We start from the raw sequence: 27,610 nt of genomic DNA on the forward strand, positions 1-27,610 counted from the left end.
CTGCATTTAGGGGGCATCAGAGTCACTGTCCCATTTAGGGGGGTCAGGGTCACCATCCCCATTTAGGGGTGTCAGGAGCACTGTCCCCATTTCGGGGGTACCAGGGGGCACCGCTTTGGCTGGGGGGGGCCCCGGCACACCCCACTTTTGGCCGCTGCGGGTCTGGAGCCATCGTGTCCCCCCCCGGCGCGTCCCCATGTCCCTCTGTCCCCAAATTTGGCTGGTTTGTCCCCATTTTGGTGCCTGGAGGGTGTGTGTGGGGGGGAAACTGAGGCAGGTTGGGGGGGCGAAGCGGGTGGCAGTGTGTGTGTGGGGTGGGGGTCCCGCTGCGCCCTGGCACGGCCACCCAGGGGACCGGGGGGGTGAGGGGGGGGTGACAGTGCCGGGGTCAGTGTCCCCAACCACAGAATGTCCCCCCCCCATGGGACCCCCATCCCGGAGCTGGTTTTGGTCCTGTTTGGTGAGAAAAAAGCTCCGAGGGGGGGGTGAAGGGCCCTGTGGGGTGCAAGGGGGAATTAGGGGGGGGTGGTTTGGGGGTGGGTGCCGCCCCCCCCGCCCCCAGGGCAGATTGGACCCAGATTGGGGGGGTGGCACCCAGGGCCCCCCCCAGCCTTGCCCAGTTGGGTGTGGGGGGTCCGGCTTGGTCCTGGGGGGGGGGGGGGGAGGGTCCGTCCTTCCTGAGCGTGTGGGGGTCTGTGTGCCCCCCCCGGCAGCACCGAGCCCCCCGCGAGCACCGCTGGGGGGGGGAGGGCTGCTCTGCAAGGGGGGGGCACCCATGGGTGCTGCTCCAGAGCCTCCGACCTGGGGGAACATGGGGAGATATGGGGCGGGTTAAGCAGAGCTGGGGGTCCCATGGGGGTCCCGGGGGGGGGGGGTCCGGGGGGGCTCACCGGGCTCAGTAGGGCCGGTTGGCATCTTTGGGCCTCTTGAGCTGCACCTTGAGGCGCTTCATCCCGATCTGGAAGCCGTTCATGGCCTGGATGGCGGCCTGTGCGCTGGCCGGGTTGTCAAAGCTGACGAAACCTGCGGGGACAGCGTTGGGGACATTGGGGACAGCGGGGACTTCACGGCCATGGGGGTCAATGCCCTCCCCAGGCTCTGTGCCACAGCCCCAGGGGGCTCTGCCGTGGGGCAACGTGGCCCCGCAGCCCCCTGGCCATGGTGGCCCAGGTGTGGTGTCCCCAGCCCCTGGCCATGGTGTCCCCATCCCTTGGCCATGATGTCCCTGGCCATGGTGTCCCCATCCCTTGGCCATAGTGTCCCCATCTCCTGGCCATAGTGTCCCTGGCCATGGTGCCCCCATCCCTGGCCATCATGTCCCCATCTCCTGGCCATGGTGTCCCTGGCCATCATGTCCCCATCCCCTAGCCCTGGTGTCCCCATGCCTGGTCATCATGTCCCTGTCCCTTGGCCATGATGTCCCTGGCCATGGTGTCCCCATCCCTTGGCCACAGTGCCCCCATCTCCTGGCCATAGTGTCCCTGGCCATCATGTCCCCATCTCTGGCCACCATGTCCCCAGCTCTTGGTCATAGTGTCCCCATCTCCTGGCCATGGTGTCTGTGGCCATCATGTCCCCATCTCCTGGCTGTGGTGTCCCCATCCACTGGCCATGATGTCCCTGGCCATGGTGCCCCCATCCCTTGGTCATAGTGTTCTCATTTCCTGGCCATGGTGTCCCTGGCCATCATGTCCCCATCTCCTGGCCATGGTGTCCCCATCCCTCGGCCATAGTGTCCCCATCTCCTGGCCGTGCTGTCCCCATCCCTGGTCATAGTGTCCCTGGCCATCATGTCCCCATCCCTTGGCCATAGTGTCCCCATCCCTGGCCATGGTGTCCCTGGCCCTCATGTCCCCATCCCATGGCCACAGTGTCCCCATCCCTGGCCATGATGTCCTCATCCCTTGGCCATGGTGTCCCTGGCCATTGTGTCCCCATCCCTGGCCATCATGTCCCCATCTCCTGGCCATGGTGTCCACATCCCCTGGCCATGGTGTCCCCATCCCTGGTCATGGTGTCCCTGGCCATCATGTCCCCATCCCTGGTCATGGTGTCCCTGGCCATCATGTCCCCACCCCTTGGCCATAGTGTCCCCATCCCTCGGCCATGGTGTCCCTGACCATTGTGCCCCCATCCCTGGCCATCATGTCCCCATCCCTGGTCATGGTGTCCCCGGCCATCATGTCCCCATCTCCTGGCCATGGTGTCCCCATCCCCTGGCCGTGCCGTCCCCATCCCCTGGCCATGGTGTCCCCATCCCGGGTCATGGTGTCCCTGGCCATCCTGTCCCCATCCCCTGGCCATGGTGTCCCCATTCCTCAGCCACTGTGTCCCTGGCCATCATGTCCCCATCCCTGGCCATGGTGTCCCCGGCCATCATGTCTCCATCTCCTGGCCATGGTGTCCCCATCTCCTGGCCGTGTTGTCCCCATCCCTGGTCATGGTGTCCCTGGCCATCATGTCCCCATCTCCTGGCCACCATGGTGTCCCCATTCCTCAGCCACTGTGTCCCTGGCCATCATGTCCCCATCTCCTGGCCACTATGGTGTCCCCATCCCTTCACCATGGTGTCCCTGGCCATCATGTCCCCATCCCTTGGCCGTCATGTCCCCATCCCTTGGCCGTCATGTCCCGTCCCCGGCGCCGTCCCTACCGAAGCACTTGCTCTGGTTGGTGGCGCGGTCCACGAAGACCTTGGCGGAGATGACGTTGCCGAAGGGCAGGAACATCTGCAGGATCTCGGTGTCGGCGAACTCCTGGGGCAGGTGGTAGATGAAGATGTTACAGCCCTCGGGGCCTGCGGGGGGGGAGCGGCGTCACGGCGGGCGGGGGCAGCGGCCCCGGCCCCAAATCCCGCCCGGAGCCCCCTGAACCACCCCCTGTACCCCAAAACCCGCCCTGTGCCCCCAAACCCACCCAGAGCCCCCTAAACCATCTCCAAACCCACCCTGTGCCCCCAAAACCCGCCCTGTGCTGGAACACCCTCCCTGAGCCCCCTAAACCACCCCATGCACCCCAAAACCCGCCCTGTGCCCCCAAAACCCACACAGAGCCCCCTGAACCATCCCCTGTACCCCAAATCCTGCCCTGTGCCCCCTAAACCCACCCAGAGCCCCCTAAACCATCTCCAAACCCATCCTGTGACCCCAAAACCCACCCTGTGCTGGAACACCCTCCCTAACCCCCCTGAACGACCCCATGTACCCCAAAACCCGCCTGGAGCCCCCTGAACCACCCCATGTACCTCAAAACCCACCCTGACCCCCCCCAAAACCACCCCATGTACCCCAAAACCCACCCTGACCCTCCTAAACTACCCCATGTACCCCAAAACCCGCCCGGAGCCCTCTGAACCACCCCTTGTACCCCAAAACCCGCCCAGAGCCCCCTAAACTACCCGATGTACCCCAAAACCCGCCCGAAGCCCCTTGAACCACCCCATGTACCCCAAAACCTACCCTGTGCCTCCAAAACCCACACGGAGCCCCCTAAACCACCCCATGTACCCCAAAACCCACCTGGAGCCCCCTAAACTATCTCCAAACCCACCTTGTGACCCCAAAACCCACCCTGTGCTGGAACACCCTCCCTGAGCCCCCTAAACCACCCCATGTACCCCAAAACCTGCCTGGAGCCCCTTGAACCACCCCATGTACCCCAAAACCTGCCCTGTGCCCTTGAACCCGCCCGGAGCCCCCTAAACCATCTCCAAACCCACCCTGTGACCCCAAAACCCACCCTGTGCTGGAACACCCGCCCTGAGCCCCCTAAACCACCCCATGTACCCCAAAACCCACCCTGACCCCCCTAAACTACCCCATGTACCCCAAATCCTGCCCAGAGCCTCCTAAACCATCTCCAAACCCACCCTGTGACCCCAAAACCTACCCTGAGCCCCCTAAACCACCCCATGTACCCCAAAACCTGCCCTGAGCCCCCTAAACCAACACATGTACCCCAAAACCTGCCCTCACCCCCTAAACCACCCCATGTACCCCAAAACCCACCCTGAGCCCCCAAAACCTGCCAGGTGCCCCCAAAACCCACCATGAGACCCCTAAACCAACCCATGTCCCTTGGGGTGTCCCTGGGGTTTCTCCCTCGGGGTGTCCTGGGGTTTGTCCCTTTGGGGGTGTCACTTGGGGTGTCCCTTGGGTTTGTCCTTTTGGGGGTGTCACTTGGGGTGTCCCTTGGGTTTGTCCTTTTGGGGTGTCCGTGGGGTTTGTCCCTTTGGGGGTGTCACTTGGGGTGTCCCTGGGGTTTGTCCCTCGGGGTGTCCTGGGTTCTGTCCCTTTGGGGGTGTCACTTGGGGTGTCCTGGGGTCTGTCCCTTTGGGGGTGTCACTTGGGGTGTCCCTTGGGTTTGTCCTTTTGGGGTGTCCTGGGGTTTGTCCCTTTGGGGGTGTCCCTTTGGGTGTCCCTGGGGTTTGTCCCTCGGGGTGTCCTGAGTTCTGTCCCTTTGGGGGTGTCACTTGGGGTGTCCTGGGGTCTGTCCCTTTGGGGGTGTCACTTGGGGTGTCCCTTGGGGTTTGACCCTCGGGGTGTCCTGGGGTTTGTCCCTTTGGGGGTGTCACTTGGGGTGTCCCTTGGGTTTGTCCTTTTGGGGTGTCCTGGGCTTTGTCCCTTTGGGGGTGTCCCTTTGGGTGTCCCTTGGGGTTTGTCCCTTTGGGGGTGTCACTTGGGGGTGTCCTGGGGTTTGTCCCTTTGGGGGTGTCCCTTGGGGTTTGTCCCTTTGGGGGTGTCCCTTGGGGTGTCCTGGGGTCTGTCCCTTTGGGAGTGTCACTTGGGGGTGTCCTGGGGTTTGTCCCTTTGGGGGTGTCCCTTGGGGTGTCCCTTGGGGTGTCCCCCGGTCTCACCTTCGCGCTGCTGCTGCTGTTGGGGTGCAGGGGGGCCCAGCAGCGCTCCTGGGGGGGCGAACGCCGGGCTCACCAGCCCGTAGGCGGCCGGGTAGGCGGCTGGGGAGGGGATGGGGGGTCAGAGGGGGGTGCACAGGGACCCCTGGCACCCCAGTGCCTCCCAGTGCCTCCCAGTGCCATGCAAGACCCCCCCCAGTGCCCCCAGTTTCCCCCAAACCAAGCCATGCTCCCTCAGTGCCCCCCAGTACCCACCAGTGCCACACAATGCCCCCCCAGTTCCTCCCAGTGCCCATCAGTGCCATGCAATGACCCCCCAGTGCCTCCCAGTACCATGCAAGACCCCCCAGTGCCCAGCCATGCCCTCCCAGTGCCCCCCAGTGTCCCCAGTGCCATGCAAGACCCCCCCAGAGCCCCCCAGTTGCCCTCCCAGTGCCCCCCCAAGGCATGCAAGACCCCCCCAGTGCCTTCCAGTTGCCCTCCCAAGCCATGCAAGCCCCCCCCAGTGCCCCCCAGCTGCCCTCCCAGTGCCTCCCCCAAGCCATGCAAGAACCCCCCAGTGCCTTCCAGTTGCTCTCGCAGTGCCCCCCCAGCCATCCAAGACCCCCCCAGTGCCCCCCAGCTGCCCTCCCAGTGCCCCCCCCAAGCCATGCAAGACCCCCCCCAGTGCCCCCCAGTTGCTCTCCCAGTGCCCCCCCAAGCCATGCAAGACCCCCCCCAGTGCCCCCCAGTTGCCCTCCCAGTGCCCCCCCAAGCCATGCAAGACCCCCGCAGTGCCTCCCAGTTGCCCCCTCAATGCCCCCCCAAGCCATCCAAGACCCCCCAGTGCCCCCCAGTTGCCCTCCTAGTGCCCCCCCCAGCCATGCAAGACCCACCCCCAGTGCCTCCCAGTTGCCCTCCCAGTGCCCCCCCAAGCCATGCAAGACCCCCGCAGTGCCTCCCAGTTGCCCCCTCAATGCCCCCCCAAGCCATCCAAGACCCCCCCAGTGCCCCCCAGTTGCCCTCCCAGTGTCACCCCAAGCAATGCAAGACCCCCTTAGTGCCCCCCAATGCCCCCCCAAGCCATGCAAGACCCACCCAGTGCCTCCCATTGCTCCCTCAAGCCATCTAAGACCCCCCCAGTGCTTCTCAGTTGCCCTCCCAGTGCCTCCCCAAGCCATGCAAGACCCCCCCAGTGCCCCCCAGTGCCACCAGTGCCACGCAATGCTCTCCAAGTGCCTCCCAGCTGCCATCCCAGTGCCCCCCCAAGCCATGCAAGACCCCCCCAGTGCCTCCCAGTGCCACACAATGCTCTCCAAGTGGCTTCCAGCTGCCATCCCAGTGCCCCCCCAAGCCATGCATGACCCCCCCCAGTGCCCCCCAGTTGCTCTCCCAATGCCCCCCCAAGCCATGCACGACCCCCCCCCAGTGCCCCCCAGTGCCCCCAGTGCCCCAGCGCACCTGTGTAGTGCTGCATGCCGGCGTACGCCTGCTGCAGGGGGTCCGGGGGGGCCGCGGGGCTCTGGGCTGGGGACAGAGGGGCCGTTAGGGGCGGTGGGGGACGCGGGGGGCGCGGGGGGGGCGGCGGGCACCTGGGAAGGGGGGGACCCCGCCGGCGTAGAGCGCGTCGGGGGGCGCGGGGGGCCCCGCGGGCTGCGCCGGCACCGGGCTGTAGCCGTTGACACCGAGCGGGGCGGCCATGGCGGGGACCGGGGTGGCGGCCATGGCGGGCGGCGTGCTGGTTCCTGCGGGGACAACGTGGCACCCTGGGGTCACCCACGGCTCCCCAGAGCTGGTGACAACATCTCAGTCTCCTGGTGTCACCACCGAGGTCCCCAGAGCTGGTGACAACATCTCAGTCTCCTGGTGTCACCACCCAGGTCCCCAGAGCTGGTGACAACATCTCAGTCTCCTGGTGTCACCACCCAGGTCCCCAGAGCTGGTGACACCATCTCAAGTCTCCTGGTGTCACCACCTGGGTCCCCAGTGCTGGTGACACTGTCTCAGTCTCCTGGTGTCACCCCCGACATCCCCAGTGCTGGTGACACCATCTCGGTCTCCTGGTGTCACCCTCCAGGTCCCCAGCGCTAGTGACACCACCTCAGTCTTCTGGTGTCACCCCCTGGGTCCCCAGCATTGGTGACACCACCTCAGTCTCCTGGTGTCACGCCCTGGGTCCCCAGCATTGGTGACACCATCTCAGTCTCCTGGTGTCACCACCCAGGTCCCCAGCATTAGTGACACCGTCTCAGTCTCCTGGTGTCACCCCCCGGGTCCCCAGCATTGGTGACACCATCTCAGTCTCCTGGTGTCACCTCCCATGTCCCCAGCGCTGGTGACACCGTCTCAGTCTCCTGGTGTCACCATCCAGGTCCCCAGCACTGGTGACACCATCTCAGTCTCCTGGTGTCACCCCCTGGGTCCCCAGCATTGGTGACACCATCTCAGTCACCTGGTGTCACCACCCAGGTCCCCAGTGCTGGTGACATCATCTCAGTCTCCTGGTGTCACCCCCTGGGTCCCCAGTGCTGGTGACACCATCTCTGGGCTCCCACTGTCACCCCCGGGTCCCCAGCATTGGTGACACCATCTCAAGTCTCCTGGTGTCACCCCCAGGTCCCCAGCACTGGTGCCATCATTCCCAGGTGTCCCCAATTCCTAGTGTCCCCCATATCCCATGTTCTCCATCCCTGCTGTCCCTCGTGTCCCCATACCTGGTGTCCCCCATTCCTGGTGTCCTCCATATCCCATGTCCCCACCCTGATGTCCCCATATCTCACGCCCCACCCCTGGCACCCCTCATTCCCAGGTGTCCCCACATTCCCATCCCTGGTATCCCACATGTCCCCATCCCCAGTGTCCCCCATATCTCATGTCCTATCCCTGATGTCCCCATATCCCCATCTCTGCTGTCCCCCATAGCTCACGTCCCCTTGTCCCCCATTTCCCATGTCCTCCACCCTTGGTGCCCCCCATTTCTGCTGTCCCCCATATCCCATGTCCCATCCCTGGTGTCCCCATATTCCCGTCCCCGTGTCCCCCGCGGTCGCTGCCCCATACCTGAGGAGGGGGGCAGGGGGGTGGCGATGAGCCCGTTGGGGTTGACCGTGCCCATGTGCTGCATCTGGACCGCCATGGTGGCCATGGGGCTGAGGTAGGCCGAGTGCGCGGCCACCAGGGCCGCCTGCTGCTGCATCAGCTGCGGGGACAGCGCCTGGCACCGGGCACGGGCCACCGGCCACCGCCGGCCACCACGGTCCCACCCGGAGCCCAGGGACACCCCGTGGGGCCAGCGCCCCAGTGCCATGGAGATCCATCACCTCCCCACGATGGCCACCCCAGCGCCACCACCCTGGGCCATGGAGAACGTCACCTCCCCATGATGGTGACACCGGTGCCACCACTCTGGGTCATGGAGAATGTCACCTCCCCATGATAGTGACCCAAGGACCACCACCTTGGGTCATGGAGAACGTCACCTCCCCATGATGGTGACCTCGGTGCCACCACCTTGGGTCATGGAGGATGTCACCTCCCCATGATGGTGACCCAAGCACCACCACCCTGGGCCATGGAGAACGTCATCTCCCCATGATGGTGACGCCGGTGCCACCACCGTGGGTCATGGAGAACGTCACCTCCCCATGATGGTGACCCTGGTGCCATCACCCTGGGTCATGGAGAACGTCACCTCCCCATGATGGTGACCCAAGCACCACCACCCTGGGTCATGGAGAACATCACCTCCCCATGATGGTGACTCAAGGACCACCACCCTGGGTCATGGAGAACGTCACCTCCCCATGATGGTGACCCCAGTGCCACCACCACCCTGGGTCACGGAGAACGTCACTTCCCCACGATGGTCATCCCGGTGCCACCACCATGGGTCATGGAGATCTGTCACCTCCCCACAACCGTCACCCCAACACACCAATGTCCCCATACCCAACCACAGATCTCCATCACCTCCCGGCGTGTCACCCCAATGTCCCACCCTGGGCCACGGGGTCCCTCATGTCCCCACATCCACCACGCACCACCACAGCAGTTCAGCATCTCCCAGTGTCACCCACCCAGCCACCCATCACCCCCAGGACCTCCCGCTGCCCCAGGGGGCCCAGCAGCCACCAGGGCCACCACGTGTCCCCATGTCCCCACCCACCGCCTGCGTGTAGGCACTGTAGGCCCCGAACTGGAGGGCGATGGGGCTGAACATGCCCAGCTGGCTGGCGACCTGCTGCATGCGCCGCAGCCCCCGCTCCTTCTCCGTGTCCGCAAACTTCACCACCAGGCTGGAGGACGCGCCCTGCGCGGGGACACGGCGGCACCGGGTCACCCGGGGGTGGCCGCCCGCGCCGGGGTCCCTGGGGGCAAGGGGTGGGGATGGGAATGATGGGGACAATGGTGGGGATGATGGTGGTGGGAGCAATGATGATGGGGACAATGGTGGTAGGGATGAAGGTGATGGGGGCAATGGTGATGGTCGGGATGATGGTGATGGGGACAATGATGATGGAGACAATGGTGGTAGGGATGATGGTAGTGGGGACAACGATGATGGGGATGAAGATGATGGGGACGATGATGATGGGGATGATGATGATGATGTTGATGGTGGGGACGATGATGGTGGGGACGATGATGGTGGGGACGATGATGGTGGAGATGAAGATGGTGGGGACGATGATGATGATGGGGACGATGATGATGATGGGGACGATGGTGATGGTGGGGACAATGGTGATGGTGGGGACAATGGTGATGGTGGGGACAATGGTGGGGATGAGGATGGTGGGAACAATGATGATGATGGTGGGGATGATGATGGGGACAACAATGGGGGTGGTGAAGATGATGATGATGGTGAATGTCACCTCCCCATGATGGTCACCCCGGTGCCACCACCCTGGGTCATGGAGAATGAGGGTGGTGGGGATGGTGGTGGGGACAAAGATGGGGACAGTGATGATGGGGATGAAGATGGTGGGGACAATGATGATGGGGACGATGATGATGGGGATGGTGGGGATGATGATGGTGATAATGATGGTGGGGACAATGGTGATGGTGGGGACAATGGTGGGGACGAGGATGGTGGGAACAAGGATGATGATGGTGGGGATGATGATGGGGACAACAATGGGGGTGGTGAAGATGATGATGATGGTGAACGTCACCTCCCCATGATGGTGCCACCACCCTGGGTCATAGAGAACAAGGGTGGTGGGGATGGTGGTGGGGACAAAGATGGGGACAGTGATGATGGGGATGAAGATGGGGCCAACAATGATGAGGACAATGATGGTAGGGATGGTGGTGGGGACGAAAATGGGGACAATAATGGAGACAATGATGGGGACAACGGAGGGGATGACGATGATGGGGATGATGACCGTGGGGACAACGTTCCCATCTCACCGGGAGCGTGCGGCTCCCGTGCAGCGCGGCGATGGCGGCCTGGGCCTCCGCGTGGCTCTGGAACTTGACGAAGGCACAGCCTAGGGGGGGACAGCGGGTCAGTGTGCCGGGGGGACACCCACCTGTCCCCCTCAGACCCCCCCCACACCCCATGGTCCCACCTGAACCCACCCCACCAACCCTCAACCCCAACCCCTCTCCCCAGTTCACACCCTGCCCCACAGATCCCCATCTCCCCCCTCCAAGAGCCCTCAGGGACCCCCCCAAGCCCTTCCCAGCCCCCCCACCTTTGCTGGTGCCGTCAGGCCCCCGCAGCACCGTGCACTCGTCGATGGTGCCGAAGGGCTCGAACATCTTGCGCACGTCCTCGTCCGCCTGCTGCTTGCTCAGCATCCCCACAAACAGCTTGCGGTCCTCTGCGGGGACATGGGGGGGACACGGGGACACCGGGGTGGGGACCCCCCCGCACTCCGGGGTGGGACCCCCTGGGGACGCTGGGATAGGCTGGGACCCGAGGATGGGGATATGGGGATACTGGGATGGGCCAGGACCCAGGGATGGGGACACGAGGACACCAGGATGGGCTGGGACCCCCAGGATTGTAGACGTGGGGACACTGGGATGGGCCGGGACCCAGGGATGGGGACATGGGGACACTGGAATGGGTTGGGACCCAGAGATAGGGATATGGGGACATGGGGACACTGGGATGGGCTGGGATCCAGGGATGGGGACATGGGGAAATTGGGATGGGCCAGGACCCAGGGATGGGGACATGGGGACACTGGAATGGGTTGGGACACAGAGATAGGGATATGGGGACATGGGGACACTGGGATGGGCTGGGACCCAGGGATGGGGACATAGGGACACTGGAATGGATTGGGACCCAGACATAGGTATATGGGGACATGGGGACACTGGGATAGGCTGGGACCCAGAGATAGGGATATGGGGACATGGGGACACTGGGATGGGCTAGGACCCAGGGATGGGGACATGGGGACACTAGGATAGGCCAGGACCCAGGGATGGGGACATGGGGACACTGGAATGGGTTGGGACCCAGAGATAGGGATATGGGGACATGGGGACACTGGGATGGGCTGAGACCCAAGGATGGGGACATGGGGACACTAGGATGGGCCAGGACTCCCCTGTGGGGAATAGGGACACGTTGGGGTGGACAGAGATGGGGACACCCGCCCTGGGGACAAAGCCTTGGCATGGGGACAGGGATGGGGACATGGGAAGTGGGCACAGGGGTGTTTTGGGGACAGGGAATGGGGACAGAGCCGTGGGGGGGGACACTGCGGGGCCGGGGGGGGCTGGTACCTCCTCGGCTCTCACTGTCCGCCGGCTTCACCTGGATGGGCCGGTTCATCTGGGGGGGGACAGGGGATGGGATGGGGACAAGGGGGGACACGGCCCCCCACTCCCCGAGGGACCCAGGTGTCCGGTCAGACACCCCCCACCACGCGAGGTGCACGGATCCACTCCCTCGGCCCCCAGCACCCCAAAGATGCTCCCATCACCATGGCAACCCCAGCCCTGCATCCCGTTACCTGGCAACGGGTACCGCGGCCATAGGGGGCCGGGGGGGCCCAGGGATGCGCTAATGAGCACCCACCACCGCCCCGCTAATTAGGGGGCGATGAGCCCACCCCCCCCACACACACACCCCGTAACCCCCAGAGGCCGGGGGGGGGGAGGGCGCAGATGCCCGGTAACCATGGCAACGGCAGCCCCGGCTCCATGGCAACCGCCCACTCATCCCAATTTCCCCATCCCCGTTGCCCGGCAACGCCGCTGACATCATCAGCGCTCGCGATAAACAATGACGGGGATGGGGGGGGGGCGGAGGGAATGGAGGTTTGTTGGGGGGGGGGGGGAAGGGGGGACCCCCAGGCCGTGACCCCCCCGGGTTGGGGGGATGCGGGAGATGGGGCCGCCGAGGGGCCCGTTCAGTGCGGGGGTTCCCAGGGCCGCCAGTTCAGCCTCAGCCCGGGGGGGGTTTCGGGGGGGCCGGTTCAACCCCAGCCCGGGGGGGGGGGGCTCGGGGGGGCGGTTCGGCCCCAGCTGACCCCAGGCGGCCCCTTTCCCCCGCCGAAAGCGAAGGTGGCCCCAGCCCTCCACCCCCCCCGCCCCAGATGGCGCTGGAAATGCCCCCCCCCCCCCGTAATCCCCCGCGGGGCCGGGATCAGCCCCGGCCAGGGCGGGGGGGGGGGGGGCACGGGGAAGGGGGGCACCCAATACCCCAAATTGCCCCGGGACCCCCCAGCATCACCCCCCACCCCCACGCCCGGTGAGTGCGGGGGGGGGTCGCTCTCTATTCCCGTCCCCATCCCGGTGCGGAGAGGGGGGCGGGGGGGGCAGCTTCCAGGGCGGTGCCGCCCCTAATCCCCCCCCACACCCCGCAAATCCCCCCCGGGATTTACGGCCCCCAAATCCCCGGATTATCCCGGCGAAGCCAAATCCCCCCCGGGGCCGGCGGGACACGCGCAGCCCGGCGGGGGGGGGACACCGACCCCCCCTCCCACGAGGGGACCCCCAAAATACCCCCCCCAACCCACACCCTTGGGACCCCCCAAACCCCGCCATGAGGCCTCAGGCACCCCCAGCACCTATAGGGGAGAAACTGGGTGCTGGGACCCCCCTCCCCCCAACACCCCAGCTGCAATGGGGGAGGTGGGGGACACCCGGACGCCTGGGTTCCCCCCCCCGGCTTTGTTAGCTCAGCTGCCCGGTGCCCGCCGCTCGCCTGGCAACGCTTCGTTAGCGCCAGGCCCTAATTAGCGCCAGGCCTTCGTTAGCGTCTTCAGGCGACGCAGCGCCCGCTATTTATAACCCCCCCAGCAGATGTTTGTGGGTGCGACACCCCCCCCCACCCCCAACTCCATCCCAAAGGTGGGGTCCCGGACACCTGGGTCCTCCCACGGGTGGGGGTGTCACGGGTGGGGGTGTCACGGGTGGGGGGTGTCACGGGTGGGCCCCACTCACCCCCGGGAGGGTTTTCTGCTCGTGTAGGGCGCTCTGCGCCTTCAGGGCCGACTCGCGGGCGCAATAGGTCAGGAAGGCGCATCCTGGGGGGGAGACATCGGGATGGGGGGGGGACAGACCCCTTGAGGCACCCAGACCCCCCTATGGCATTTCAGGGCTCTGCCCCCACCCCCTCCAGGCCCAGGTTGGGGACAATTGTGGGTCCCCAGGGTCCCCCATAGAGCCTGGGGGGTCTCAGGCATCTGGGGGCAGCAGCCTCGACCCCCCCAGTTCCTCTGTGCCCATCACCCCGGCCTCGGGCCTGCACTCGCCTTCTGCCCCCCCGGCCTGTCCTGGGGCTCCAGGGACCCCCCTCCCCAGCTGCCAGGGAAAGGGGGTTGGTTTTTAGGGTGCTGACACCCCCTCCCCCCACGGCCGTTACCCAGCACCGCAAACACCCACCCACGCAACACCCTGCGCCGGCACAGCTGCTCACATCCCCCCCGACACCCGCACAAACACCCCCAGCGCCCACGCAACACCCGCACCCAACATCCCCTCACAACCGCCACCCACCCCCGCAGCACCCGCCACGGGCTCAACCCGCTGCCTGCGGCTGGACCGGGGGGTGCCCGGGGCTGGACCGGGAGGTGCCCGGGGCCGTACCGGGATGTACCCGGGGCTGGACCGGGAGGTGCCCGGGGCTGGACCGGGAGGTGCCCGGGGCTGGACCGGGAGGTGCCCGGGGCCGGACCGGGGCTGTGGATGCTGCTCGGGGCCTCTGGCTGTACGTGGGGCTGTGCCCGGTGCCGGGGGTGCTCCCGGCGCCGTTCCCGGTTCCCCAGGGCTGTGCCAGTTCCCGGGGCTGTTTCGGGCGCTCAGGGTGTTCCATTCCCGGTACCATTCCCGGTGCCGTTCCCGGGGGCCGCATCCCGCTCCCCGTTCCCCCGGTGCCGTTTGTGGCGCCCGAGGCTGTTCCCGGTGCCATTCCCGGGGCCGGGGGCCGCACCCCGCTCCCGTTGCCGGTTCCCCAGGGCCGTGCCGGTGGCCGGTGGCGCTCCCGGTGCCGTTACCTTTGTGCATGCCGGTGTACTTGTCCTTGATGACGGTGAGCTCGTAGATCTTGCCGAACTGCTCGAAGATGGGTTTGAGATCCTTCTCCTCCAGGTGCCGCGGGATCTGCCCCACGAAGCCACGAAGAGTTTGATGGCGTCGGGCTCCTTCATGGGGCCGCCGGGGGGGGACCGGGCCCCGGGGCCGCTCCCGCCGCTCGGTGCGGCTCCCGGTATCGCCGCCGCGGTGGCCGGTGCCGCGTTCCCACCGCCCGCGTTCGGCTGCCGGAGCGGCTCCCGCTGGCGGCTACCGGTGCCCGGTGCCCGGTGGCGGCCCGGCCGCGGCGCACACAAAGGACGAGGCGGCCCCGGGGCTCCGCTCGGCTCCGGGGACGGGGCGCGGCGGGGCGGGGGCAGCTCTGCCCGGGGGGCGGCGCTCCCGGTAGGTCCCGGCGGTTTCCCGATGGGGCCCTCCCGTGCGGCGGCCCCCAGATGCCGGTGGCTGCCGGTACCACCCGCTCGCCGCCCCGCTGCCCCCGGGGGGCCCCCGGTACCGGGGGAAGGTTCAGCGCCCGGCTCGGCCCATGGCGGCCGCACTGGCCGCGCTCCCCGAGAGCTCCGGCGGCGGCGGCGAGACCCCGCGCCCGCTGCGCCCCGGTACCGGCACCGGTACCGGCTCCGGACCTCGCTCGCCGCTTTTCTTCCCCGGCCGGTGCCGCCCCGCCCCTCCCGGTGCTGATGTCAGAGCGGGACCGCGAACCGGGCACCGGCGAGACCACCGGGACCTGGGGACCGGCCCCGAGCGCTGGACACCGGCAACCGGGCACCGAGCAGTGGCCACCGGCTCCGCCTCGCCCGGGGCTCCGCCGCGGCGGCCGCCGGGGCTGCGGGGTGGTGGGGGGGGGACGCGCGGGGCGGGTGCGTGTGTGCGGGGCCGCGCTCGCGGGGGCGCGCCCGTGTGTGCACGCGCGGGGTGGGGGTGAGGATGGCGAGTCCGTGTGTCTGTCCCCGCGTGTCCCCGTGTCGGTCCCCTCCCCCCAACTCGGCGCTGTCCCCGGTGCTGAGCGCGGGGCGGCCCCGCTCCACCCGGGGTGGGGACACACACAAACCGCCCCCATCCCAGCCCCCCCGTGTCACACCCCACGCGCACACCCCGCGTGTCACCCGCCCCCCCCCCCCACCACGGTGTCGTTGTCCCCCCCCCCCCCCGTTGCCATAGCGACCGGTCGCACCGGCCGCAGCCAAGATGGCGTCGCCGCAACCGCCGCCGCGTCCCCGGCAGGTGCCGCGGGGGGGGGGACACACCGGGACACGCACCCACGGGCTGTGACCCCCCCCACGGGACGCGTTCACACGCGTGACCCCCGCGTTGCTCTGTGGGTCTGTGTGTGTGTGGGTGTCTCACATAGGGCCACCCCCCCGTGACTGTCCCCCCCCCCTCCCCAGCCCACGGGTGACACTTGTGTTCCCCCCCCCCCCCAGCCCACGCGTGACGCTGTTCCGAGCCCCCCCCCGGCCGCGCTGAGGCTGAGCAGCGAGCGGTACCTGCGGGGACACCCCGAGACGCGGCTGTTGATTCGCGGCTTCCTCAGGTGGGACCCGAACGCCCCCCCCCCGAGAAACCCCCCCAAAAAACACCCCAACTCGTGTGAAAAACAAACGTTCATTTGCCATAAAAACCCCCAAAACGGCCCATTTCCCCCCCAAAAAACCCTGTGCCCCCCCCCGCCCCCCCCCAACAGGGAGCTGCTGCACCAGCGCCCGGATGATGTCCTGGAGTTTGCTGCAGGTGAGGGGGGGTCCTGGGGGGGTCCCCAAGGTCTGGGGGGTCCTGAGGGGGGTCCCCAAGGCCTGGGGGGGACACAGGGGGTCCCAGGCATCCCCTCACCCCCCCGTGCCCCCCCAGGGTACTTTACGCAGCCGGAGCTGCCGCGTCGCATCCGGGAGCAGCTGGGGGGGCCGGGAGCAGCGTCTTGAGGGGGGGGTCTCACCCCAATAAAAGCGCTGGGACCCCCCCCAACCCACCTGTGTCCCCCCCTGTGACCGAGCAGCTCCAGGAACCACCCCCCCAATCCTTTCTGGGGAACCACACCTGGGTCCTGGGGGGACTTTGGGGGTCCTGGGCGGCGGGGGGGTGGGCTGGGGGAATTTGTGGAGGCCCATGGGTCTTGGGGGCAATTTGGGGGTCCTGGGGTGATGGGGGGGTTCCCATGGGGGTCTTGAGAGCAGCCTGGGAATCCCAAGAAGTTGGGGGCATCCCAGAGGTCCTGGGGGGCAGTTTGGGGGTCCTGAGAGCAGTTTGGGGGTCCCAAGGAGTTGGGGGGGTCCCAGGGGTCCTGGGGGGCAGTTTGGGGTCCTAGGGGTCCTGGGGAGGAGTTTTGGGGTGCTGGGGTGGTCCCAGGGGTCCTGGGGGCAGTTTGGGGGTCCTGGGAGCAGTTTGGGGATCCCAAGGAGTTGGGGGGTCCCAGGTGTAGTTTGGGGATCCCAGGGGGCAATTTGGGGGTCCCAGGGGGGTCAGGGCCCCCCCCCGTTTCACAGCAGCCCCTCCCTGGTGGCCTCCAGCGCCTCCCGTTGCTGCTGCAGCCAGTGCCGGTAGCGCCGGGTCTTGGGGCGCATGAACTGCACACGGCCATGGGCACCCGCACCGTGTCCAGCCCGTTCACCTGCGGCGCACGGGGAGGGGGGGTCAGGGCTGGGGACCCCCCCCCCAGGACCCCCCTTTGTCCCCCCCCGGGGGTGGGGGGGTGGCTGCTCTGGGGTCTCTGCCCCATCATTTGCCAGCGGATGCTCTGTCCCTAAATCTGGGGGGACGGGAGTGCGGGGGGAGCTGGGGAATGGGGGAAAATAGGGGGAAAATTGGGGGAAACGGGGAGGGGGAAATGGGGGGAAATGGGGGGAAAATGGGAGGAAATGAGAGGAAACGGGGGGAAACGGGGGGAAATGGAGGGGAAATGGGGGTGAAATGGGGAGGAAATGGGGAGGAAATGGGGGGAAACGGGGAGGAAATGGGGGGAAACAGGGAGGAAACGGGGGGAACTGGGGGGGAACGGGGGGAAACGGGGGGGAAATAGGGAGGAAATGGGGAGGAAATGGGGGGGAAATGGGGAGGAAATGGGGGAACGGGGGGAAATGGGGGGAAATGGGGAGGAAATGGGGAGGAAATGGGGAAACAGGGAGGAAATGGGGAAACAGGGAGGAAATGGGGGGAAACGGGGAGGAAACGGGGGGAACTGGGGGGGAAACGGGTGGGGAAACAGGGGGGAAATAGGGAAGAAATGGAGGGGAAACGGAGAGGAAATGGGGAGGGAACCGAGGGGGAACCGGGGGGGGAAATGGGGGGGAACCGGGGAGGAAATGGAGGGGAAACAGGGAGGAAATGGGGGAAATGGGGGGGAAACGGGGAGGAAATGGAGGGGAAACAGGGAGGAAATGGGGGGAAACGGGGGGAAACGGGAGGAAATGGGGGGGAAATGGGGGGGAAATGGAGGGGGGGAAATGGGGGGGGAAATGGAGGCCTCCACTCCTTCCCCACCCCACAGGAATGGGGCACAGCGAAGGCACTGGGTGGTGATAGGAAACAGGATCTGTGGGAGGTGGTTTTGGGGGGGTTTCTGGGGGGGGGGGTCCACTCCCTGAGGGGGGGCAAAGAGACACCCCCACTCTGTGTGTCCCAGGGCCGGGGCTTTTGGTTCGTTATTTCCCTCTTTTAAATAAAGGATTTTGGCTCCTCGCACCCTGTGCCAGGACTGAGCTCGGGGTTCTCTGGGGGGGGGGACAGAGTCGAGGGGTGAGGAAGGGGTTTGGGGGGGTGGGGAGGGGGTTTGGGGGGGCCTCTCACCGTCACATCGCACCAGTACTCGCCCCAGCGCGTGATGGGCTCCTCGGGCAGCTTCACCGCGTGGGGGGGCACGAAAACCTGCAGCTGCGGAACGAGATGGGGTGCGGGGTGAGATTTGAGGGGGGCACAACCCCCAGAGACCCCCCCCCCGCGTTGTTTCCCCCCCCTGTTAACGGCAGCAGCGCTCACGTTCTTGAGGAAATGCCGCGCCACGATCTCGTTGTTCAGCTCCCACTTGACGTTGTTCTTCATCCCAACCTCGAGGCGGCAGCTCCGGAGGAAGCTGAGGGTCTGGGGGGGGGATGAAGGCGTTGGGGGGGCACTGTGCTCACCGCGGGGGGGCACCGAGCTGCCCAGGGGGGCAACATGCACCCCAGGGGTTTAGGGGGGACAGGGTGACGCTGGGACACACACAGCGGTGGGATGAGGTTCATGAGCAGCTCCCAACCCCAGGAGGGGTCTCACTGCAGCAGTTTTGGGGGGGTCGGACCCCCCCACACTCACCTTCTCCCCACTCTGCGTCTGCTGCTGCTCCACCTTCCCCTCCTGATGCAGCTGTGGGGACACAAGGAGAATCACCCCAAAAACAGACGCGTGGGGGGGACACGGGGATGGACGCATGGTGGGGGGGACACGGGGATGATCCCCAATAACACCCCCCCCAAATCTTTGCTTTTTTGCCTAATTTTCCCCCATTTCCGAGCCCCCGTTTCCCACCTCACCTGCTTCTCCTCCTCGAACAGGCGTCGGTTCTCGGGGGACGCATACACGGCCAAGCCGCGCGGCAGCAGCTTGTTCCGCCCCACGTGTTTCTCCACGCTCACCAGGTCCCCACGGGTCCCCAAACCTGGGGGTGGGGGTGACAGGGGGTCAGGGATGGGTCCCCCCCACACCCCGATATCAGCTGGTGGGGGGTGGATGCAAAATAAAGAGGGGAAATGGTGCAAAATGATGGGTTTGGGGGCTCCGTGGCATGAGTTGCTGTGGGTCAGTGGGGACGGGATGGAACGGGGGGAAATAATGGGGGAAATTAAGTGGAATGGGGGAAATGGGGCAGAATGGGGGGGAAGTGGGGCAGAACGGGGGGGAAATGGGGCAGAAACGGGACATAATGGGGAAACAGGACAGAAATGGGTCATAAGAGGGGGAATTGGGGCATAATGGGGGGGAAATGGGACATAATGGGGGGGAAATGGGACATAATGGGGAAATAGGACAGAAATGGGTCATAAGAGGGGGAATCGGGGCATAATGGGGGGGAAATGAGACATAATGGGGGGGAAATGGGACATAATGGGGGGGAAATGGGAGAGAAATGGGACATAAAGGGGGGAAGGGGACAACACTAGGATATAATGGGGGGAAACGGGACATGATGGGCAAAATGGGACAGAAATGGGACATAATGGGGAAAATGGGATGTAATGGAGGGAAATGAGGCAAAAACAGGATGTAATGGGGGGAAATAGAACCAAAGTGGGACATAAAAGGGCGGAAACAGGACAAAAATGGAACAGAAACGGGAGATAACGGGGGGGAAATGGGGCAGAAACGGGATATAATGGGGGAAATGGGACATAATGGAGAAACAGGACAGAAACGGGTCATAAGAGGGGGAATCGGGCATAATGGGGGGGAAATGGGACGGAAACGAGACATAATGGGGAGAAATAGGAGAGAAATGGGACATAAAGGGGGGAAGGGGACAAAACCAGGATATAATGGGGGGAAACGGGACATGATGGGCAAAATGGGACAGAAACGGGACATAACGGGTGGAAACAGGACATAATGGGGAAAATGGGATGTAATGGAGGGAAATGGGGCAAAACCAGGATGTAATGGGGGAAATGGAACCAAAGTGGGACATAAAGGGGGGAAAACAGGACAAAAATGGAACAGAAACGGGAGATAATGGGGGGAAATGGGGCAGAAATGGGACATAACGGGGAAGTGGAATGTAATGGTGAAAATGGAAGAGAAATGGGACATAATGGGTGGAAATGGGATGTAATGGAGGGAAATGGGATATAATGGGGGGGAAATAGGACGGAAATGGGACATAACGGGGGAAATGGGACATAACGGTGCAAATGGGATGGAAATGGTACATAAGGAAGGAAATAAGACAGAAATGGGAGATAAGGGGGGAAATGGGACATAATGGGGGAAACGTGACATAACGGGCAGGGAAACAGGACACAGTGGGGAAATGGGATAGAAACGGGATATAAAGGTAGGGAAAAGGGACAGAAATGGGACATAATGGGGAGAAATGGGACAGAAATGGGAGATAACGGGGGGGAAATGGGACAGAAATGTGATATAATGGGGGGGAAAAGGGACAAAAATGGGACAGAAATGGGACATAATGGGGAGAAATGGGACAGAAATGGGACAGAAACGGGACAGAATGGGGAGGGAATGGGACAGAAATGGGACATAACGGGTGGAAATGGGATGTAATGGAGGGAAATGGGACATAACGGGGGGGAAACGGGACAGAAATGGGACATAACGGTGCAAATGGGATGGAAACGGTACATAAGGAGGGAAATAGGACAGAAAGAGGAGATAATGGGGGAAATGGGACATAATGGGGGAAACGGGACATAACGGGGAGGGAAACAGGACACAGTGGGGAAACGGGATAGAAACGGGATATAAAGGGAGGGAAAAGGGACAGAAATGGGACAGAAACGGGACAGAATGGGGAGGGAATGGGACAGAAATGGGAGATAACGGGGGGGAAATGGGACAGAAATGTGATATAATGCGGGGGAAAAGGGACAAAAATGGGACAGAAATGGGACATAATGGGGAGAAATGGGACAGAAATGTGATATAATGCGGGGGGGAAATGGGACAAAAATGGGACAGAAATGGGACAGAATGGGGAGAAATGGGACAGAAATGGGACAGAATGGGGAGGGAATGGGACAGAAATGGGAGATAACAGGGGGGAAATGGGACAGAAACGGGATCCAAAGGGGGGAACCGGGACCTAACGGGGGGATGGGGTCTAACGGGGGAAGGGGGCGGGTCCGTACCCTCCACGGGCTGTGTGAGCAGGAGCTCCAGCTGCCCCCGCGGCCGGTGCTTCGTGTCCTCCAGCAGCCGGTACACGCGGTGCCGCCGGTGGTACAGGCGGGGGGGCCGGCCCTCCTTGCTGAGCGGCACCTGCCACCAGCGCTCCACCACCACCGTGCCCTGCCCGGGGAGCGCGGTCACACCGGGGGGACCGGGACACACACACACACCCCCCCGGTACCGGGCAAACCGGGGTCTCCCGGTGGTGAGTCCTGGAACACCACCGGTTGCCTCCACCCGACCACCAGCTGCACCAAGGCCCCTGGGCAGACCCCCCGGTCACCTCACGGTGAGTCCCGCCCCCCCCGTCTCCTCACGGTGACTCCCAACCCCCCCCCCCGGTCACCTCACGGTGACTCCCGCCCCCGCCCCGGTCACCTCACGGGTGCTCCCGCCCCCCCCGTCTCCTCACGGATGCTCCCGCCCCCTCCCATCTCCTCACGGGTGCTCCCGTTCCAGCCCCCCCGGTCACCTCACGGTGACTCCCGCCCCCCCCGGTCACCTCACGGGTGCTCCCGCCCCCCCCGTCTCCTCACGGGTGCTCCCGCCCCCCCCCATCTCCTCACGGACGCTCCCGCCCCCCCCGGTCACCTCACGGGTGCTCCCGCCCCCCCCCGTCTCCTCACGGGTGCTCCCGCCCCTCCTGTCTCCTCACGGATGCTCCCGCCCCCGCCGTTTCCCTCACGGACACCCCACACCCGGCGCCCAAACGCTCCCCCCGGTCCCCCCGGGGCTCACCCGGCCGTGGCTGAGGCTCAGGGCCCGGCTGGCCGCCCGCACCACGATCGCGGCGCCGCCCGCCGCTCCCGGGCCCAGCATGACCGCCCCGCTCCCGGGACCGCCGAGGACCCCGCGGGGCTGCCCCGCAGCGCGCCTGCGCACACAACCCAGCGCCGAGCTAAGTGCGCCTGCGCACAACGACATCGCGGAGCCATGCACCGGCGCCCGAGGACCCCACCGGGGGCTGCCCTGCTGCGCGCCTGCGCCCGGTGTTCCCCGTTAGCCCAACTCCCCACCACACCGGTGCCCTGGATTCCCCCAAAACACAGGGGAACAAGCGGGAGCTCCAAAACCTTCAATTTTATTAACAACAAAGCGGTTCTTCTCCCTTCGCCGCAAAACAGGGCTGGGGCAAAACCAAACCAACGGCAACCGGGGGGAACAGGGGAGACCGGGAGCTCCAGAGGAGACCGGGCCGGTAACGGGGGCGTCATGATGACCTCAGCTCTGTCACATCACCGTCACCATCACCATCCTCGCTGCCGCTGGACGCACCGTCTGTAGAGAGACAGTGGGAAAGGGGTGGCTGGGGAACGCGGTACCGGTGTCACCGAGCACGTTAGCGGTGCCACCGGGGCCGTTCCCAGCCGGTGCCTGTGCTTACCGGACAGGCTGAGGCAGGATGGGGTGCGGGGGGTCTCGCTGGGGCTGTGCTGAGGCTCCAACAAGAGGCTCTCGAGGGAGGCGGCGGTGACGGGCTCCTGCACGGTGACACCGGGTGACACCGGGGTGACACCGATCCTCAGGCACCACCCCCCTCCAGAGCCTCGTCCACCCCCCCCCAGCCCATCTCCACTCACCGGTGTCTCCACCGCGGCTCCCGGTACCGGCCGGGGGGGCCCGTCCCCCCCAGGACCCTCTTGGGGACAAGGCACAGCGTGGCCCAACCGCACCAGCTCCATGGCCACATCCAGGCTCTGCGGGAGCAGAGAGGGTAACGGGGGGGTCATGGGGACATGGGGAGGGGACACGGGGACGCCGGGGTCACCTGGTTGTGGTGGAGCCCGAAGAGCCGCACGCTGGGCCGGGGGCAGAGCCCGGACTGCGAGTAACTGGTGACGGTGGCCAGCACCGGCGTGCAGCGGGCGCAGTGCGTCAGGCGCCGGAACGCGGCCAGCGCTGCCTCGTCCCACGTGTCACCTGCCGGGGGGACAACGGGACCCCCACACAGGGACACACGCCGTGGGGTCACTGGGCTGCATCCCTGGGGGTTTAAACATCCCCAGGGAAAGACGGGACCCCCCGATGCCCCATTTTAAATGTGGGAGACATGAGGTGACACCCCCCTGGGGGAGGGACACTGGGTGTCACCCCCCAGAGAGGGGACACAAAGATGTAGCCCCCCCTAACTCACCAGCAGGCTTGATCCCGGCCAGGCTGCACTCGATGGCTTGGAAGGGCAGGCTGAGGAAGTCACTCCTGGTGGGGGCACAGAGCGCGGTGACGCGGTGACACAGCCCCCCCTAGCCCCCCAAACACCGAATTCCCCACCTTGTTCTGCAGCTGTGAGCCCCCTCCCCACCGCCAGCCTCCCCTGGGGACACCAAAACGCTGTCCCCACCTCCTGGTGACACCCGCGCTCACCGCAGGGCCCGCAGCGCCTCAGGGGGGGCATCCCCGTTGTCCCCGAAATCCACGTAGTGCAGCCCCACGCTGCCGTCCCCCCGCACGCCCAGCACACGTGCCCGGTGCCACTCGCCGCCGTCCGGGGACGGAGCGGCCACGATGTCCCCGGCTTGGACCGTCAAAAGCTCAGCCTGGGCGGGGGGGACAGAGCAGGTGACACCCCCGCGATGGCTGCAGGGAGCAAGGGGGGACGGGGACGGCGCCCCGGGGATCTCACCGTGCGGCCGCCGCTCCGGTAGTGCCGGCGCATGTCAGCGCGGAGCCGGTCCAGCCGCAGGTTGCGCCGCCCCACCAGCTGCACCCAGAACCGCGCGGGGCTTTCGGCCGCCGAGACGAAAACCTGCAGGGGCTCGGGGGGCACGGGGACCAAATCGGGGCTGGGAACTGCAGGAGGGGTGGTGAGAGCTGGGGGGGCGGCCCAGGGAGCCCCGAATCCCCATCCCGCTGATGGAGACACCACTCGGGGCGACTATAGGACAAACGGCTCCGGCTGAGCCGTCCCACCCGGTAACCGCAACACCCGGCGCATGAGGAGGGTGACAAAGCCACAAGCAGCCCCGGGGTGACCCAGCACCACTCAAGCGTCCCCAACCCTCCGCTTGTCCCCTGGTTATATTTCACCACAAAAAAGCAAATGCCGTCTCTTACCCTCAAATTTCGGCACCGCCAGCTCCTCATCCTCATCCTGGTGCAGTTTGGAGCCTTCAGCCCAGGACGTGTCCCCTTCATCCTCCTCCTCCCCATCGGGCAGCGGCTCCCGGTCTCGCCGGCGGCCCAGCGGCTGTTTGCCGGGGCAGCGCGGGGCGGCCACCACCAGCTCCTTGTGGAGAGCGACGTCCTCCATCAGCTTCTCCAGGATGAGCTTCTGGTGGGGTGGAAGAGGCAAACGGTGGGTTGGGGGCGCCAGGACGCCCCCCATGACCTCGGGGTCCCGCTCACCTTGGCGGCCGCCACCTCCGCGCGCGTCCCCGAGAGCTGCACGACCCTGACGGGGCCCGGGACGGTGTCGCCCTGGCGCTCGCACAGCACGCGGGCCCCCGAGCTGCGGCAGATGCCGCGCACTGTCTCGCCCCCCCGGCCTGCGGGATGCAATCAGATTAATTAAAATACATGAAGGAAATCGGGGGGTTTCTCTCGTTTCTTTCCCCGGACGCCTGGGTTCTCTTGGCGGGGGATGGGGATCAGTAGGGCACCCAGGGATTCAGGTCTCACCCCTCTCCAGGTATCAGCACGACACTCATTAGCAGCTGCCATTAATGAGCTCTAATTAGCCATGGAGGAGGCCCAGCTGTGCCCAGACACCTGGGTCCCCCCCAGGTGGTCAGGTCCCCAAAATTGTGCCCTTCATGGGGGGAAAGTGGGGGGGCCGGATGCCTGGGTCCCCCAGGCGGTCGGGGAGTCGGGGGGGGCGGGCAGGTCCCCAAAATTGTGTCCTTTGTGGGGGGAAAGTGGGGGGGCCCGGATGCCTGGGTCCCCCAGGTGGTCGGGGAGTGGGGTGGGGGGGGCAGGTCCCCAAAATTGTGTCCTTTGTGAGGGGAAAGCAGGGGGGCCCGGATGCCTGGGTCCCCTGGGGGCTGACACAGGGGATCCAGACATCTGAGGTGCCCCCAACCCAAGTGGACCCAGGCATCCCGGGGAGGACCCGGGCATCCGGGAGGGGCCCTGGTGGGGTAACTGGGGTCCCCAGGGATACAGAGCAGGAGGCAGCACCCCCCTCCCACCGCACTCCGGTGCTTTCGGCAGCGATTCTGCCACCAAGTGGGTCCATTTGCAACCCCCACGGGGGGGTGAGGTACCGATGATCCGTCCCACGGCGCGCTGGGGCACGCAGAGCTGCTCGGTCACCGGCGCGCTCTCCGTCACGATGCGGTGCACGGCGGCTTTGGCGCGGCACACCTGGGCGGGAGAGCCTGCGATGAGCAGCACCGTCTCCTCCTCACCCTCCTCTTCCTCCACCGTGATGCGGGCACCGGTCTCCTGGCTCAGCTGTGGGCACCGGGAAGCGGAGGATGAGCCATTTACCGGGGGGCTCGGTGAGCTCGGCCCTCCCAGTGTCCCTCACCTTTTTGATGGTGGCTCCTTTCCGCCCGATGATGGATTTCATGGCCGCCCGGGGCACCCGCATCTCGATCTCCAGCTCCTTGTCCCCCACAAACGTCAGTCTCTCCTCTGTGGGACCACAGCGGCGTGAGGCACCAGGGGGAGGCAGAAACAGCCCCGGTGAATGGGTAAAGCTGCTCCAGAAGCTGCCCCGGGACTGGGGAGGGAGCACGGGGGGAGCCTGAAGTGACACAGGGGGGACCCTAAAGGGACCCAGGGGGGAATGCAAGGGGGACCCTGAGGGAACCAAAGGGGGACCCAGGAGTGGGGGGGACACGGGACCCTGAGGGAACCAAAGGGGGACCCGGGAGAGGGGGACACGGGACCCTGAGGGAACCAAAGGGGGACCCGGGAAGGGGGGGACAAGGGACCCTGAGGGAACCAAAGGGGGACCCGGGAAGGGGGGGACAAGGGACCCTGAGGGAACCAAAGGGGGACCCGGGAAGGGGGGGACAAGGGACCCTGAGGGAACCAAAGGGGGACCCGGGAAGGGGGGGACAAGGGACCCTGAGGGAACCAAAGGGGGACCCGGGAAGGGGGGGACAAGGGACCCTGAGGGAACCAAAGGGGGACCCGGGAAGGGGGGGACAAGGGACCCTGAGGGAACCAAAGGGGGACCCGGGAAGGGGGGGACAAGGGACCCTGAGGGAACCAAAGGGGGACCCGGGAAGGGGGGGACAAGGGACCCTGAGGGAACCAAAGGGGGACCCGGGAAGCGGGGGACAAGGGACCCTGAGGGAACCAAAGGGGGACCCGGGAAGGGGGGGACAAGGGACCCTGAGGGAACCAAAGGGGGACCCGGGAAGGGGGGGACAAGGGACCCTGAGGGAACCAAAGGGGGACCCGGGAAGGGGGGGACAAGGGACCCTGAGGGAACCAAAGGGGGACCCGGGAAGCGGGGGACAAGGGACCCTGAGGGAACCAAAGGGGGACCCGGGAAGGGGGGGACAAGGGACCCTGAGGGAACCAAAGGGGGACCCGGGAAGGGGGGGACAAGGGACCCTGAGGGAACCAAAGGGGGACCCGGGACCCTGAGGGAACCAAAGGGGGACCCGGGACCCTGAGGGAACCAAAGGGGGACCCGGGACCCTGAGGGAACCAAAGGGGGACCCGGGTGGGGACCTGAGCACCTCGGCACTGCCAAACGTAAGGGGAGGGATGCGGGAGGGCCTGGAAAGGACAGGGGGTACCGGGAGGGACACGGGGGACCGGGAGGGACACGGGGGACCGGGAGGGACACGGGGGCTGCGACACCCACCTCGGCTCTCCCGGTACCGCCGGTACAGGATGTAGAGGACGGTGGCCCCGGCCGGGATCCCCAGCACCAGGGCGGTTTTCTGCAGCAGTGTCAGGCTGCTCCAGTGTCCCCGCTCCGCCGCCATCGCAGCCGTGGGCTGAGGCACCGGCGCCGTTACCGGGAGCCTGCCCCTGGCCCTCAGACCGAGCCCCCCCGCCTGGCGCAGCCTCCGCTCCCCCTCAGCTCCTCCCGCCCGCTGAGGGCTCTGCCACCCGCGCCCCCTCAGTCCCGGTGCCACATGGAGCCCGGAAGCGGAGCTGCCGCGGCGGGTGAGCAGCGGCCCTGCGGTACCTGCGGGACCCCGGCCCGGACCCGTTCCGGCCTCGTCCCGCAGCTCCGCGCCCGTCGCGCCGCCGCCGCCTCATGCGCCCGCCCGCCGCCGGCCCCGCCCCCTTCCACCGCCCTCCAACCAGAGCGCCGCTCCTCCCCCTCCCACCAATCAGCGCCGAAGCCGAGGTGGCCAATCAGCGAGAGGAGGAGGGACGAGAGGGGAGAGGGGGCGGGGCAAAGCGCCGGCCTGGGAATAAAGCGACTAATCGGCTGAGCGCGGAGGACGGCTAGAGCCAATCAGCGCGCAGCAGAGCGTCTCGGCCCCG

General features: G+C 66.0%; 3 protein-coding genes across 3 annotated transcripts; all 3 read right to left on the reverse strand.

Moving 5' to 3' along the window:
- Positions 1-895: 895 nt before the first annotated feature.
- Positions 896-14,457, reverse strand: CELF3 (CUGBP Elav-like family member 3; the record flags this gene model as incomplete). The annotated part of the gene is given in 13 exon segments (XM_080361271.1): positions 896-1,023; positions 2,654-2,797; positions 4,856-4,954; positions 6,293-6,358; positions 6,424-6,576; positions 7,892-8,030; positions 8,997-9,140; positions 10,253-10,332; positions 10,540-10,668; positions 11,588-11,636; positions 13,253-13,335; positions 14,305-14,431; positions 14,434-14,457. Coding segments are annotated over 13 exon segments (1,365 nt in total).
- A 2,228-nt stretch (positions 14,458-16,685) lies between these two features.
- Positions 16,686-22,076, reverse strand: MRPL9 (mitochondrial ribosomal protein L9). Its single transcript, XM_080360963.1, is given in 8 exon segments — positions 16,686-16,902; positions 16,908-16,946; positions 18,122-18,205; positions 18,311-18,412; positions 18,626-18,676; positions 18,844-18,968; positions 21,172-21,331; positions 21,950-22,076. Coding segments are annotated over 8 exon segments (729 nt in total). The 5' UTR covers positions 22,031-22,076; the 3' UTR covers positions 16,686-16,815.
- Positions 22,077-22,406: 330 nt separating this feature from the next.
- Positions 22,407-27,099, reverse strand: TDRKH (tudor and KH domain containing; the record flags this gene model as incomplete). The annotated part of the gene is given in 12 exon segments (XM_080361098.1): positions 22,407-22,489; positions 22,596-22,692; positions 22,792-22,908; positions 22,980-23,131; positions 23,346-23,410; positions 23,576-23,751; positions 23,754-24,001; positions 24,266-24,482; positions 24,557-24,696; positions 25,414-25,603; positions 25,680-25,786; positions 26,976-27,099. Coding segments are annotated over 12 exon segments (1,701 nt in total). The 3' UTR covers positions 22,407-22,421.
- Positions 27,100-27,610: the final 511 nt, after the last annotated feature.

This window comes from Nesoenas mayeri, assembly GCF_963082525.1.
Source record: "Nesoenas mayeri genome assembly, chromosome: 30".
In the NCBI taxonomy this organism is placed as follows: domain Eukaryota; kingdom Metazoa; phylum Chordata; class Aves; order Columbiformes; family Columbidae; genus Nesoenas; species Nesoenas mayeri.